Source organism: Syngnathus typhle, linkage group LG11 (assembly GCF_033458585.1).
Source record: "Syngnathus typhle isolate RoL2023-S1 ecotype Sweden linkage group LG11, RoL_Styp_1.0, whole genome shotgun sequence".
Classification (NCBI taxonomy): domain Eukaryota; kingdom Metazoa; phylum Chordata; class Actinopteri; order Syngnathiformes; family Syngnathidae; genus Syngnathus; species Syngnathus typhle.
In genome coordinates, this window is record NC_083748.1 from 8,688,705 (window position 1) to 8,704,432 (window position 15,728).

A 15,728-nucleotide genomic window follows, 5' to 3' on the forward strand; every position below is an offset into this window, starting at 1 on the left:
TTATATAGTTTGTAGAGCGCACACGTGGAACTAGACAAATTATTTTAAGGCTATGCTCGTGGAAGAAAACATGTTTGGAGATAACGTTTCATGTGATGATTAATATAACAAAGCATACAACAACGATTTGGATGTTATCAAAACAATCGCCACGTCTTTTTTACATTCCTGCTTCATTATCTGTATAGCCACAACAATGCGTTACTTGATAAAGTTATCAGCTGTCTTTGTGTGCGTTTAACAGAAGGTGAATGCTAAATGGTGATTTAATATCTTCTTAAACCCTTCCCCAGCAAAGTATTTACATAACACACCCCAAACCAGCAGACGGGGTGAGTCATCGTTTACGTCATCGTGTTTCCACCGGTGACGCTGCACATTAGTCATGCAATGCTGCCCTCTAGTGGAATAAAAGCAAAACATCTTAAATCTAAATTTGTGATTGATTTTAGTCTTTGTAGTAAATCCACATTTTAGTACCAGGAATCTTCAAATAATTTTATGGTATTTTGATGTATTTAAATCCGAAAAAAATAGTATATACAGTGTCATAAAAGAGAGGACACACATCCTGTTGTCCCCCCCCCCCCACTCTGGCCTTCCAAATGTACACGACATCTGAGTGAAATCATCACCTTCCTGACATTCACACATGTTGATAACCATATGCATTGTGTCACATCAATGTCTCATTTCCTCATTCTACATGCCAGTCCAGATGACATCTGGTTGACATTTTCGCTGCATCAATTGATGACACGACATTTGTGCAACATTGTGTAGCTTTGGTGACAAAAAGATTGAAACCAAAGTTTAATCTTCAAATGTATTTAATATAACTCAAATGTATTCGATTTCCACCTCATATCAAATGCCCCTTTATTATCAGATTTACCAAAATACTTCCATCTATTAACGCTCTATATTGCTTAAGGTTACAGGTGAGGTGGAGCCCAGACATCCTCAATTGACTTTGACTGCCAGCCAATCACAGATATCCTTTTCCACTTATGGACAATTTTCTTTTTCATACCCCTGTGAAGATAATAAAACCACACAAGGTGCAGGAAACATGTCTGACGTCTTCCCTCGTTTTTACCATATTGTATTGATTTTGGGTACATTACAGTTCACTGGGTTTGCTCCTCCTCGGTCCCTGCCGATTCATGTGCGTCATCCACAGGCCATATGCTGCCTCAGAACTGAAAAAAATACTTAGTGGATGAAATGGAGTCATACCTCTGACCTCATCTGATGTTTTTACCTTTCTGTGGGTGGTCAAGGGGAAGACACATCAGTGATCTGAGTCCATTATTGTGAAAGAAACACACACACTCACACACAATCGATGAGGACACGGCTCTGTGGGGAGACTGCTCTAGTGCCGTAAATGCCAATGTTCATTTTGCCGTTGTTTTTTGTGATGTTTCGACCGCGCGTGCATGTGCGTGCATGCTTTTTGTGTGCGTGCATGCTTTTTGTGTGTGTGCACAGCTTCCCCTCAGAGTAAACAGCTGTTGCTAGGTAAAGGTAGATTATACAGCTGACCCGGACCCGAGCTGTTTGCTCACAACCAGATGAGCATAGCTAATCAGTCAGTATGAGTGTTCACATGTCCAATTCACGGTGATTGAGCACATCTTCCACCTTTGTCTTCTTTTGTACATGTCAATTACAGCAAGAGTCCTTGTGAGCCATGTTTGTTTGCGCTCACTACACAGCTTGCTTGATATGGACTCCCTCTTTCCTTTGTGTGCTCATTCACGGCTCACCAGCTCCAGCTCAGCATCCTCATTATCAGTAGATCTCACTTCCGCTCCCGCCTGAAAAACATCAACAGACCCAAAGACGTTGTCAGGTTAAGCGAGAATCGACATCCTGTTGTATGTGTTGGAGAACATTTGAATTCATTCCCATTTACAGTATTTGTGCCACATTAAATGAAGAAAAGTGAAGCCATATACCATTTAGAAAATAAGCAGCGTTTTTATGACTTTTATTTTAGACATCTCCACTGTACTGGTAGATCAGTTGATCACTTTTCCTCCTTTGTCTTGCTTGACTTCCGATCGTGACTTGGTGAGGGTACACTGGATGAGGAACTGTCCGTAGTGCTGATCCATTCTTTCTCTTCTGATAACACTACATGATGTCATTTTACGCCCCCCCCCCTAAAAAAATACAGATTTCAATTTCACGTGAACGCCTCTTGTACACCTATTGCATAACGCATAGGAATTGTAATAATGATGCGATATATATGCTTTAATTAGGATATGTCTAATCAATTCATGAGGGATTTTTTTTATCTTTTTTTATTTTACTTGCCTCATTTAATCATGGCTCCTCATTCTGGGATATTTTTAGGTTCACCTCTAGTCTTCCCTTGCCACTTTCTTGTGACTCTATTGAAGGAAGACGCCCAATTGACGTCATAGCAAGTGTAATTTGACGTGAACACCCTCCCTCGTCGTCGTGACCACATCCGCGCGCATGCAGACGCACGCAAACGCTTAACCATCCCTAAGTGTTTCCTTGACGGAACAGAAACGCGCATTCCCATCCATCCACCTGCAACAGGGGAAAATAGAATTGGACATCGCTACTCATCAGAATAGATCAAAACAGTTCGGTGCTTGTTTTTTCTGAAACATATCCAACCTGCGTTCTGTGATTTCTTTTTTCTCATCTGGTTGAATTTCCTCTGAAATGGAATTGAGATGGAGTTCCACGGTGATGTGTTGTTTTCTCGCCATCCTCTCCTCCGTGGTTCCACGCTCCGTGGGGTCGTCTTTGATGGACAGACAGTATCTGAACGAGTGGGCCGTGGAGATCCCGGGTGGCCTGGATGCCGCCGAGGAGATCGCCCGGGAGCTCGACTACCAACTGGTCCGACAGGTAGGCACCACGGAGCATGTCAACGACTTCCTGAAACCAAATCACTCTTTTTGATTATTGTTCATGAATTCTAAATGGTAGATTTTTATTAGGACCCTCACAGAAATCCGAATTAAGTTTTCAGTAGGCTACGTCATAGGAACATTATATTTATTCTGCTTTCTTTGCTGAGCTCATTCGAGTGGGAAAATAATAGCTTTTATGATAGGCCAAAAGTACATTTAGTATTTACGATATTCAGCCATCTGATAAATTAATGGATTGAATCAATGTTTGACTCACAATTTGCACTTTGCTCATTAATGGCGGTTGGTTTCCTTAATTGTGTTCTTCAGAATCTCTTATTATCTCTTCGCTTATACACATTAGAAGTGGCCATCACTGGGTGATGTGTGGTCAGTGCGTGAATGAAACATTTTCAGCAGGGAAAACTTTTTTTTTTTTTTTTGCATTAAATTAGTCAGATCTTAGCCTGACATTTCTACATTCTGCTGCATTTGTTTATTGTATGCCATGATAGTCGTAGTTTCCCTTGATTTGTAGACAGTTTATTTTTATGTATGCTGACTACAGCATCAGGTGCATATGAACAATTAAAAAGTATTACTAAACAAAAAAAATAAATAAAAGGGTTAGTCACACACTTCGGGTATTTCAACTGGGCCTTTCCAGGATAATTTGAGCACACTAGAAAAACGGGTTGTGCAACACTACCAAATGAGACGAAATTCTCAGACAACTTCCCGGTAACAGGCGTGTATTTCTATGAAGAGGCTGATGATCACACTGGAAGGAAAATATTAACGATCCAAGAAAAAAAAAACCATGATTTTCATGCATCACCTATTTCTTTTCTCTGCAGATTGGGGCCCTGAATGACCATTTCTTGTTCAGGCATCGCAAACATCCCTCCAGAATGAAGCGAAGTGCCACGCACATCACCAGGCAGCTATCGGAGGATGATCGGGTGAGCGATGCCTCAACATAAACACAATTTGTTTTCTTGAACACAAAGTAACCTCATCCATTCCCGCAGGTGTTGTGGGCCGAGCAGCAGTACGAGAAACGTCGCGGCAAGCGAGCATCCATCGGCCAGTGCAGGGACTGCCCGGCGGACAAGCTGTTTGATGATCCCATGTGGAACCAGCAGTGGTACCTGGTGAGTCTGCGCCAAAGCCAAAAAAACGTAACCGCTCAACAGAACAGCTCAAATAACAAACAGACACGCAAGACAATACAACAAGCAGTCCGGCCAAAAGCGCCATTTGCCTAATTGGTTATGCTGTCCGAGTGGGGATGAGCGTGGCGGAGAGAAAATAATCCAACAGGATGGAACAGAGCACAGCAGATGTATTAAATTCCAATTTACCCCGAATGGGATTTTTGGCCCATTCAAGCCGAGATGAAGCACACAAAAATCGGTTATCACACACTTCACACATTACTAACATGTTCATAACGTCCCGACCGTGGTTTGACCCCTTTGGATGGTGTTGCTACAGAATCAGGGCTGTACTCATGTTAATCCATGATCAACACATCATACACAGCATATCAGATCAGACTGAGCTCATTAGCTGGGGAACATTTATTGTAAAAATGTAATGCCCCATAGTGCCTAAGTGAAGAGAGCAGAGGATGGTGACGCATGCTGGCAGATGTGACGTTTGCTTACATTAGAGGGGACGGAGATCTTTGTGTGATGGACTCAGAGAGCAGGAGAGAATTGAGCGAGATGCTATTATGCCCCTGAAAATGTAATCAGGGTGTGACTCATTGCTTGACAACATGGCTGTTTTTTTTTTCGGGGGCAAAGGATATGCCAGTTGCAACACAATGCACTTGTTTGACTTGAGTGTTAAATTAATCAGGCACTGGACCACACAAAAGCCTCAGCAAGTGGCTGCAGGAGTGGACGAGCCATAATTAAAAAATACAGTCTTGAAATGCCAAAAATGAAGCTGAAAAGCTTTCATGGGCTAACCTTTTACAACACTTGATAACATTCAAAGAGGCTTTTTGTGTTGCGGCTAAGCGACCATTGACTTTTTGTCCGCTTCGTCGTCTTCCATGCAGCAAGACACACGCACGTCGTCGTCCCTGCCCAAGCTGGACCTGCATGTCATCCCGGTGTGGCAGAAGGGCATCACGGGCAAAGGGGTAGTCATCACCGTTCTGGATGACGGACTGGAGTGGAACCACACAGACATCTCCGGCAACTACGTAAGATACTGTTTCCATGGTGACCGCCCCGTCGTCTCAGTCTGCTGTTTCCACAGCAACGCTGCTGGTAACACCTTGCAAGGCAAACACATCTTTTGCCTTTATTTGGCTTCTAATTTTCAATAGATGCTCTGATGGTGGCCTAGTAAATGTTTTGTGTGAGGGGAAATGATGTTTTACTTCTTTTGAGTTCCTTCCAACGTTGCCGCTTTTCAAAGCCAGTCGTCATCGTCTCACCGCAGCAATGAATAGAGACACTAATGGCGAAAAGCAACCTGTTTATCGAGCCATTAAGACACATTAGTCGGAGAGATTGAGTCACCCAAGGTGCTCACACTCAATGTATAAAGAGCCTCCAACATTTGGACTTTTTTCCATTTTACAGCTCAGCCGTCTCACATGTTCCTGTAGATCTTCTATTATTGAGTTTTATGTGGCAGCTCTTGACAAATGTGCATGGGATAATCTGATATCTTTTTTTTTGTTTTGCCCGCTCATCATTTGTCATTTTTATTCAAGGATGCAGCAGCCAGCTTTGACTTCAATGACAATGACCCTGACCCGTTCCCCAGATATGACACCACCAATGAAAACAAGTATGTTGACAATGTTCAGTGTTTTTTTTTTTGTCTTTTTACATATCCAACTAAGTTTGATAGCCCCATATAATGAGAAACTTTTCAATCAGGCATGGAACCAGGTGTGCCGGTGAGATCGCCATGCAAGCGGACAACAATAAATGTGGTGTTGGGGTGGCCTTCAATTCCAAAGTTGGAGGTAAGAGGCTTTTCTCTTTAGGTAATTGAGAAATTGGTGCACGTGTATATAAGACGATAAATGCTGATAGGTTGGCCGGCCCGCAAGGAACGTCTGACAATAAGCATCTTTTTATCTTGTTCTCGGTTCTTTCCACTCAGGTATTCGTATGCTGGATGGGATTGTGACGGACGCCATTGAGGCCAGCTCTATCGGCTTCAGACCTGATCACGTGGACATCTACAGTGCTAGCTGGGGGCCCAATGATGATGGCAAAACCGTTGAAGGGCCAGGTCGCCTGGCTCAAAAAGCCTTTGAATACGGCATCCAGAAGGTAAATCATTAACAGCTTTTACTGATCTGGCAAGATGTGACGCTGAGGTTCCCTCGAGGGCCTGTTTTCCACATTAGGAGCAATGCACGGTAGACCCGAGTGAAAACAAATATCTGACTTCTTGCTTCACTGCTCTGCCATTACCTTTCTTCAGGGCCGAGGCGGCAAGGGCTCAATCTTTGTTTGGGCATCAGGTAACGGAGGCCGCCAAGGGGATAACTGTGACTGTGATGGCTACACAGACAGCATCTACACTGTGTCAATCAGCAGCGCCTCCCAGCAGGGCTTGTCCCCATGGTACGCTGAAAAGTGTTCCTCCACTTTGGCAACAGCGTATAGCAGTGGAGACTACACCGACCAGAGGATTGTGAGTAGTTTATGGACTCCATCAGCAATTCCCAAACTTCACACCCTATGAAAACGCATCATATGCTCTACACTCCCTGTAAAACTCGTAACTCATTTAAATATTCACTTGAATAAAAAAAAAGATCATGAAAAAGTTTGAGTTGTTTTTCCACGTTTCTCCAGACTAGCGCCGATCTACACAATGAGTGCACTCAGACTCACACGGGAACGTCAGCCTCCGCCCCTCTAGCTGCTGGAATATTTGCCCTTGCACTGGAGCAAAAGTACGCAAATGAAAGATGATTGAGATTCGTTTGAAGAAGGGATCACTAACCCCGCTTCCTTATCCACGTCTCCTCTCCAGTCCAGATCTGACCTGGAGAGACCTACAGCACATTGTCGTCTGGACGTCAGAGTTTGATCCCTTGGCTAATAATCCAGGTTGGAAGAAAAATGGAGCGGAACTGATGGTCAACAGTCGCTTTGGTTTTGGGCTTCTCAATGCCAAAGCCTTGGTTGACCTCGCTGACCCTGCGACATGGAAGCACGTGCCGGAAAAAAAGCAATGCATTGTGAGGGACGACTCTTTCCAGCCCAGGTAGGTCAACGTTTTGAATGAAGCAGCCTTATTTGAGATATCCTGCAGTCGCTGATGAACTGTGTGACCCATTGCATCTGAACTCAGAAACCCTGCAACGTCTCAAACACGCATCCAGAACAAAAACAAAGATCTTTTCAACCATCTGGGTTATTAAAGACCCAGATGGTTGAAAAGATCATTGTTACTCGTGACAGTAACAATGAGGCTTAATCCGAGGGCATTCTTGGTGCCATGAACATGAATTGGAAAGTTGTTGTTTTTTTCCTCATAAAAATAAAAACCAACATCTGGGTAATTTAAAATGTAGGTCATGTTAATTGATAATTGTCAAATATGATTTGATTACTGGCAGAGAATGCAAAGTTGCCAACAAAACCAAGAAGCGTTTTGTTTTATTTTCCAACATTTGTTTGGATTATTTAGTGGACTTAATGGCAGCACACGTTGCCCCTTAGAAACTACCAAGCAGATGTGACGGTATTCCATCACCATTGACTATTTTTTTTTCTTTTTTTTTTTTTTTAATATTCCCTTCTATTCTAACACATTCCACAGGGATTTGAAATCAGCAGGAGAGACAACCATAGAGATTCCAACTAAAGCCTGTGCAGGACAGCAGGAGTACACCATCACGTCACTGGAACATGTGCAGGTGGAGGTCAGCATCGAATACACCAGGAGAGGGGATCTGCACATCACGCTGACTTCGCCAGCTGGTGAGACAAAGGCTCAGACACACACACATACACACACTGAACTCTCGGGAAATAACCATGTTGTGTGCGTTTTATTTTTTCCCAGGCACCACCACGGTGCTGCTAGCTGAGCGCGAGCGTGATACGTCCTCCAATGGTTTTAGAAACTGGTATTTCATGTCTGTCCACACATGGGGTGAAGATCCCTCCGGTACTTGGACCCTCAAGATAACTGACAATGTGAGTTTTAAACTTGACGGACAGATGACTATTAATAACCTGAAATCAGATTCTTATTCCTCCTGAGCGTGATGTTGTTTTGTTGTAACAGTCGGGCCGTATAGAGAACAAGGGTCGTATTTTGAGCTGGAAGTTGATTCTCCACGGAACATCCGAGAAGCCGGAGCACATGAAAAAGCCTCGAGTGTACATTGCCTACAATGCTGTGCAGAATGACCGGCGTGGTGTGGAACATATGGATGACATGATGGAGGTAAGTTAGAGCACATTTGAGACGAGATAACCAATTGACATTCGAGGTGATTGGTTTTCATCAGAATTTTTTTCTGTACAATTACTATGCCATATTTAATTCTTCAATTATAACTGAATTTGATGAATGAGTGTGCTGTGACACTTAATTTATTTTCAAGCACATCAGGTTTTGGAGCCATTTTTAATATTTGGTTTTTAACTTTGACCTATTAAAGCGTGCGTAATATTGTGTGTGTGTGAGAGAAAGAGAGAATTCTGAAGCAAATGATGTAATGGTTTAAATATTTTGGGGAGGCTGAACATGACGTAATTAACTTCATCTAAACAGTAGGGAATGGATTGAATGATTGGTTTTATGAAAACAAAATTTTGCCAATTTTGAGGAAGCAGAATGGATTTGTTTTGATTGATTGATTGATTGATTGTATATTTATATATTTATTTTGGATTTAACAGTGGAATTGTGTTAATATGGAATTGGGTGGATCAGTGGAACTGTATTTTTTGGTTTGAACATAGGCCATGAGCTTTGTTGGAGGACATGGTCATGTATATTAAATCTGACAAGTGGGCATAGGAAAGGAGTAATTTTCACCTAAATTATGATTGTTGGATTTTTTTTTCACTTGAGTTGTGCAAGGCATGTTTGTATATTATGGATGCTGTTGTGTTCTTACATTAGGGCCTTGAAAGTAAGGCATAGTGATCACGCGACGGACAATCTGGGGGGGTTGGGGCACCCGCCCTACCAGGCCCAGTGGGAGAAACGTCTCGCCATGCCGGTCCCAAAGGTTCCTATAGGCTGGATGACTTCAACGCGGAGAATGATATTAATGAGATCATCAAGTTTAGGGTCCACGTTGACTGATTAATATATAGATTGTTGATTTGGCTTGCTCATGTGCTCCACAGGTTTCATTGCTCACCATAGGGTACAAACTCAGTCCAATATGGGTCACATATTTTGTTGGATTTCTTTAGACTTGTCCATAATGCGCTGCACCACACTCGTGATCCCTGAAGTTAACGGCATTTGAGGGGGCTAGTCCGAGGGGGGCGGACCCCGAATATTGCCTTGTAGGGGATCACAAGCACATATAGGATTCTTGCATACACAAACATTGGTTTTAGGGTGTTATATCGCTGTGACCTTTCCTCCTTGCCTGGCATTTTCTTATCTATGGCACCCTTGGCACACATATTAGTTGATTCCAGTTAAGGCTGTGGGCTCACACATTGTCACACGGGCTAGGTTGAGTCACCCCCCATGTGGGTGGGGGACCAAGAGTAGAAGAGTACTCAGGGAATCCCAGGGGACGGGATTAGATTTACTTCCACAATCTTGCAGATTAGGCTCCATGGCTTCGTCTTGATTTTTCTGGCATCCATTAAATAGTTCAACAGAGATTATGCAGTCTTGTTCTCTTGGCAAAGATAAAAGTATTAGTGAAGTTTCCCTCTGGACTTTTTAATGTGGATTTTACCATGGGTTGTAATGTGCTCTGACGTTTCAGAAAAAAAATCCCCTTGTTGCTGAACATAACCCTTTATGAATTCATAAATATTACATATTATTATAAGAACTACATGTACTGTATTAATATGAGAACCTGGGCTGCCAGAGACAAAAACAAGGGAAAATTCAGAATCAGTGCAAAAGAATAATCTAAAATTTAACGTATCTTCAATTACAATATTTCGTAAAATAAAAAATTCCCACCGTAATTCAACAGTTTAATAATACAGTAGAGCTAAAAGACAAAAAGACAAGTGCATTATAACATAAAAAAATATATATATGTTTGACAAAATACCAAAATGTATAATCTAATACTGTATCCATAATCGCAAAATGGCAATCATTAATTTCAAAACAATCGAGAGAGCGCAACAGGAATCGGATGCTTTCCCTCTGTCATCACCAAGTTCTTTTGCACCACTTGACGTCATCAATGACATGTGATTCTATCTTTTTGATCTGTCCGGCGATGCAGGAAGACCCCACTCAGGCCCGTCCGCCTACGAAGACTAAAACGCAAGCCTTAGCTCCTTCTGGCGCCGAAAAGAAATCCCAAAAGCCAGCAACAACTCCCTACTCCCCCACACAGGCCTTGCTGCGTCTCCTGCAGACAGCCTTCAACAGGCAAAGCCTCAGCATCCAGCAGCCCCAAACAACCTGGGGGAGGCAGCAGCCTGGAAGGATGTCCTCCCTCCTGGCAACAAGAACCCCCCCAGAAAAGTTGTACCAAGCTTTGGACATGATCAATAAGTTCAGGGGCCCAGGCCACAATGTCTTCAGTGACTATAGTGATGGCTTCTACAGCAGCAAGCCGTACAGGCATCGAGATGACCGCCTGCTGCAGGCCCTGTTTCAGATGTTAGATGATGACCAGAAATGAGAGAGAGAAAGAGAAGGAGAGAGATTTGTGTTGGTTGGGAAGCAGAGGAACGTGGCAAAATAACGAAAGGAGGAAAAAAAATTGTGAATACAACAAAAAAGACCTCAAAGGTCTTTTATTCCGTTCTGCGTTGTCCCCCAAATGCTGCATATCCTATAATGTCCTTACTTTCATTTCATTCACTTTGGGCACTGATTCAGTTGGTCCATTCATCGTAATCCAAGCATGAAACTGCAGATCTCTTTGGTCTGCAGTGAAAATATCTACAAAAATATCTTAACTTTCTTTTGCATTTTTAATTTATTTTTTTAAAAGTACAATGCTGCATTAAATGAAATATTTTTCTAAGGATCCTCATATTTTATGAAAATAATATACTATCAAACCCCGACATAGTTTATTCTTTCACTTGATTTTTGCAACTTCAGCATGGATCGAATAGGAGCACTGCCGAATGGTTTTCAAGCTTTTGTGTATTTCAGTGATGTTTGTTTTGTGTCCATAAATTATCAAATATAGCTTTAAAGTAGTGCAATATTGATTGTGTCCATGAGTTATCAAATATATCTTTAAAGTAGAACAGTATTGATTAAGTGTTGGCACTACTCTGGTACTACTGTACCTATTTTACAAGACAGGATAGCCATCTTCACACAGTCACAACTTTTAAGTCAGCTTTTTCAAGTTAGTTTGTCCCGAGTGAGCTTTAATCTATTTATTATTATTATTTATTTATTTATTTGGTTGTCCCTATACTTCCATGTGAAACTGCCAGCCCCGCTTCTCTGCCAACCAGATGGAAGGACAAGGATAATGTTTGGGCCAAATGCTGCACTGTAAATTATCTTTAGCGTAGCCTAAATTTTGCTCTTTTATGTTTGTTTTGGCTAATGCTACCGTTCGGAATTGTTTGCACAAACCATTATTATGTTGCAATTTCTGTAATGGATGTACATAAATAAGAGACTTATTGTAAACTGCAAATCGACCTCCTGAGTGTGTGGATTTTTTTACATTTGATTTCTGCAGCAAAAACACTGAGAGGTTCAAGTTAAACAAAAATCCATTCAAATTGCATAAATATTTGGAATTGGAATTCAACTTTGGGCGTTTTGGTGTGCATGTCCTTTCTGTTCTTGTGTGGGCTCTTCCGTGTTATTTGCCCTGATCCAACTAAGAAGCTAAATTATTCAAAGTGCATTGCGGGCCATGTCAAGTTATTTTTAGTAGATGCCGCAGGCCACTAATAATGGACAGCGGGCTGCCAATTGCCCCGAATCCGTAGTTTGGGCACCTTGCCTGAAATAATTCAAGGCAGCTACTCCACTCGTTTTCTTTCCCAGAGATTCCACATGCATCTGGTTTCTTCGGGTTCGCCTCAGAAATGGAAACAAGCAGGAGTCTCTGGGAAACGGGGGAGGAGAATATTTTGGGAAAGAGAAAAAAAAAAGTGAGGCAACGAACGAGAGATGAAGAGTTTCTAAGAGTTAAGCAAAATAACCAGAAAGAAGAGATTTGGAGAAACAGAGTGGAAAGATAGAGCAAGATTTTTGGCATAGCTTTTGTGTGTTTATCCAGCAGCGGGTCACAGCATGGCGCTGTTCCCATTCTGCAAGACAGCCACAGGTTAGTACAAGTTAGTATTCGTCAGCGCTCTGCTCCACCTCCTCTGCTTTAGTCACATCTGCTTGACCTGCACGCGATTCACAGGGCAGCACGAACGGCACAATCTGCTGGAAACGTGTCGAGAAAACTAATGAGATGTTTCTTTCCACATTTGATGAATTCAAGACCTTTCCCGCATTAAATCATTTGACACGTCTGCATCTCCTTAACTGATCTTTGTTTTGTTCTCAGGCACAAGCTTGCAACAACTACACGTAGACTCGATTTGGGATTATTTCATGAATTTTAGAGACGCCGTTTTCTTCCAAATAAAGTTACTTTATACGAGGAGTGCAAACTGTAGATATTTATAAGCGGTGTGTGTGTGTGTGTGTGTGTGATAAGATCATTTAATGGAGCATGCCACATTTCCATGGGGAGGCGCATCTTGAGCAGTACATTCTTTTCATTCCACTGAAGACCAGAGTGAAGAACCCAGCAACTATGGTTGCTTTCATTGTTCTTTACTGTCTGCAGACTATTGTGTAAAAAAAAAAAAATTGTGCAAATTTGTGTGTTTATCCTCCAAATAGGAGCCGTCAGAGTGTCCAGGATACAGCTGCTCCTGTACTGTGTTCTACTGTCACTTATCATATGTAAGTGTGTTGCTCTACTCTGATGCTGAATTAGATTACTAAATGCATTTCATACCTATCCTTCAAGGGGAAATTCATCTTGGGCATCACCGTGGTTTGATGCTTAGCAAATCGTTGTGGGTTTGTATTAGTATTTCAAATGGGGCCTATGATTTGTTCCGTTTGAAGCTGGTTTCTTCCAGCTTCCACACGTTCAAGTATGTGTTTGATTTCTTCAGACTTCCTCCACGGGCGTAAGGGTGGTGGCAATGTGAAGTCCCCTCATCCTTACTTTCGCTCCATGGAACTAACTGTGGGAGAAGAAACGAAGAACAGCAACGCAGAACTACAACGCCCTGCGCAGACTCCTTGGGGTGCTCCTTTGGTTTGGGGTGACAACCGCGACTCAGTCAGCCGAAGGACTGAATTTGCACAGCTAGAAGTCCAGGTAGGTCTGCTGACCCTTGTGGTGGGACCATACGCCCAACACGTGAGACGTTTCATCTCCTCGGCGGAGATCTACTTCCTGCCTAGTCAGATGGTCACGTACTATATCCTCATCGATAATCCTCGCATGTTGGATCCTCCCATCAAGTTGGGGCCTGGACGACAGCTGAAGATACTTCCCGTCGCCGAGTTCCCCGGCTGGGACAAGTTGGTCTATCGTCGTATGCCCATTTTAGCTGACGCCATGAAAAACCGAATTGGCAAGGAGGTTGAGTACATTTTCTGCGCTGACATTGACCAGGAGTTTACGGCTCCTGTGGAAGAGGAAATACTTAGTGACCTGGTGGCCACCTTGCACCCCGAACACTACGGCAAGCCACAGACGGCACTTCCTTATGAAAAGGATGAAGACTCATCAGCTTATGTGAAGGAGGATGAGGGTGACTACTATTACACGTCCGAGCTCTACGGTGGGCTGATTCGCAATGTGTACAGAATGGCTCAGGGTTGCTCCTTGCTCATTCTGAAGGATCAGTCAAACGGCATGCTGGCCAGCGGCCGCGAAGAGAGCTACTTAAACCGATACCTGATCACTCATCGGCCAACCTGCGTTCTTTCACCAGAGTACAACTGGTGGGATTCGGGCTTGGCCGCGGACGTGCCTGAGAAGAGGCTGGTCTCGTTGGGAAGGCAATGTGAGGCATTCGACGCTGCGAAAAGGGAGAAGTACCGATGTTGATGATTTGTTTTAGTGCTCCATTCACTTTTGGATAAAACTCGTGTAGCTCTGACTTGGAGTGCATGAGATCCAAATTTGAAGCTCTTATCTCAAATGTAAACTATAAACATGGTTAAGGACAAGAAAGAAACTTGTTTTGTTTGTAAAGGCAGTCATTTTACTAGTGTGAGAAATATCCCTTTAAACGAAAAATTGAGCTCCCTATTAATGTCAGCCAGTCTTCTAGCGGCTTTGTGGTCAGCAGCGATAAGAGTCAACAGTGTCAGTGCACACTTTCCCCCCTCAATGGGCAATTATTAACTGGAAGCTGTGCACTTTCAAGGTCTTTAAATACCAAGTGGGAGGCGGAGAGTGGGGAAAAAAAACTGTCGACACATGGCGATGCTCAACCTCCAGGTTACACGTGTTTATCAGCTGCTGTGTCTTGACTGCAGCGAAAACAATAAACAAATCGTGTCCTGGTGAGCAATTTTTCCATAAAACATTTGGGCCTCATTGAAAGCCGATGAGGTACATGGCTTTTTAATGACAAGGAATAAAACCGTTCCTTTTTTCACCAATTCACATCTATTCAGTCTGCGTTTGTGTCCATGTGTGCTCTAGTCATAATGGGAAGCTTTCAACACAGCAGATGCTTCCTTCTCACTGCCAAGAGAACGTGTCCACGGGGCCCGATCGCCACGTGGAGTGAAGTTGAACTTCAGATCACTCCAAGAATCTGATTCCCGTTTGTCGCACACACATGCACACGCACGCACACACACTTGATTCATACTGAGGACACCCTTTCCTGGCCTTTTGCAAAATTTCAGTTAGGGAGGGCGTAGGAATACAGCTATATGCAAAAATAACTTGAGGAAAGCTGACACAATATTCTCTACTGTTATTGCAAACGATGAATGTGATGTAAAAAAATATTCATCTAGCGCTTTGTATTTTGTTAATATGTATTTTTTGAAACTTTCCTTCACTAGTAAGCATGACAAATGATGACGGTAAACCTGTCGCAACAGCCGCCGGTGATCTTTAGAGAAGCTTTTTCATTTGCATTCCTGTATATGATTACTCATGCTACAAGACAGCTAGGAATTTGCACAATTGTGTTTCTCAAAAGAAGAAGTATTGTAGAAATTGGCTTCTTAGTTCTATTTGAATAGCAAAATTAAAAGTGTTGGTACTGTTAAGCAACTTTGCATTATGAAAAATTCAAACATGCTACGTTATGTGGCTTTGGAGCCAATACTGCAAATTACATTTAAAAACAAATGACTCTCCAAATAAACTCACTAAACTTCACAGTTAAATTCCCAATAGCCTTTCTGTGTTTAATGCTTAACCTTGAGCAAAGAGTGAGTCTTTTTAACTTGTGCACAGTAGGCTGTGATATGATGAGACCTGTGAAATTATGAATTAAAATATGTGGATTTGAAATTTGTGCACGTCACCCACGATTTGAATTGGCTTTATTAACTCACGAGTGTGTTGTTGTTTTAAAGGGGGGGGGGGGGGGGTCCACATTAAACACATCTAAGCGTTTATGACACACGTATTGC

At 42.6% G+C, this 15,728-nt stretch overlaps 2 protein-coding genes and 1 long non-coding RNA gene across 5 annotated transcripts; 2 read left to right on the forward strand and 1 right to left on the reverse strand.

The window, feature by feature from the left end:
• Nucleotides 1-1,411: 1,411 nt before the first annotated feature.
• On the reverse strand, nucleotides 1,412-2,352 carry LOC133161766 (uncharacterized). Its single transcript, XR_009716125.1, has 2 exons — nucleotides 1,965-2,352; nucleotides 1,412-1,823 (listed from the first exon to the last, which is right to left on the reverse strand). It is a non-coding gene; the product is annotated as an uncharacterized LOC133161766 (long non-coding RNA).
• Nucleotides 2,353-2,493: 141 nt separating this feature from the next.
• pcsk1 (proprotein convertase subtilisin/kexin type 1) lies at nucleotides 2,494-11,742 on the forward strand. 2 transcript variants are annotated; one of them, XM_061290354.1, is made up of 14 exons: nucleotides 2,494-2,898; nucleotides 3,761-3,865; nucleotides 3,935-4,057; nucleotides 4,975-5,121; nucleotides 5,641-5,717; nucleotides 5,810-5,898; nucleotides 6,039-6,211; nucleotides 6,366-6,578; nucleotides 6,743-6,843; nucleotides 6,924-7,157; nucleotides 7,716-7,876; nucleotides 7,962-8,095; nucleotides 8,187-8,348; nucleotides 10,345-11,742. In XM_061290354.1, exons 1-14 carry the CDS (start codon nucleotides 2,710-2,712, stop codon nucleotides 10,747-10,749), a joined length of 2,313 nt encoding a protein of 770 aa, XP_061146338.1. In that variant the 5' UTR covers nucleotides 2,494-2,709; the 3' UTR covers nucleotides 10,750-11,742. The 2 variants fall into 2 exon arrangements, with proteins under 2 accessions (XP_061146338.1, XP_061146339.1); XM_061290355.1 differs by lacking the exon at nucleotides 10,345-11,742 and adding an exon at nucleotides 9,033-9,757 and having other exon boundaries at nucleotides 2,498-2,898.
• Nucleotides 11,743-12,066: 324 nt separating this feature from the next.
• LOC133161757 (globoside alpha-1,3-N-acetylgalactosaminyltransferase 1-like) lies at nucleotides 12,067-15,606 on the forward strand. Of its 2 annotated transcripts, XM_061290365.1 has the most exons (4): nucleotides 12,067-12,375; nucleotides 12,948-13,010; nucleotides 13,229-13,437; nucleotides 13,585-15,606. In XM_061290365.1, exons 1-4 carry the CDS (start codon nucleotides 12,342-12,344, stop codon nucleotides 14,173-14,175), a joined length of 897 nt encoding a protein of 298 aa, XP_061146349.1. In that variant the 5' UTR covers nucleotides 12,067-12,341; the 3' UTR covers nucleotides 14,176-15,606. The 2 variants fall into 2 exon arrangements, with proteins under 2 accessions (XP_061146349.1, XP_061146347.1); XM_061290363.1 differs by having other exon boundaries at nucleotides 12,070-12,375; nucleotides 13,229-15,606.
• The last annotated feature ends 122 nt before the right edge of the window (nucleotides 15,607-15,728 follow it).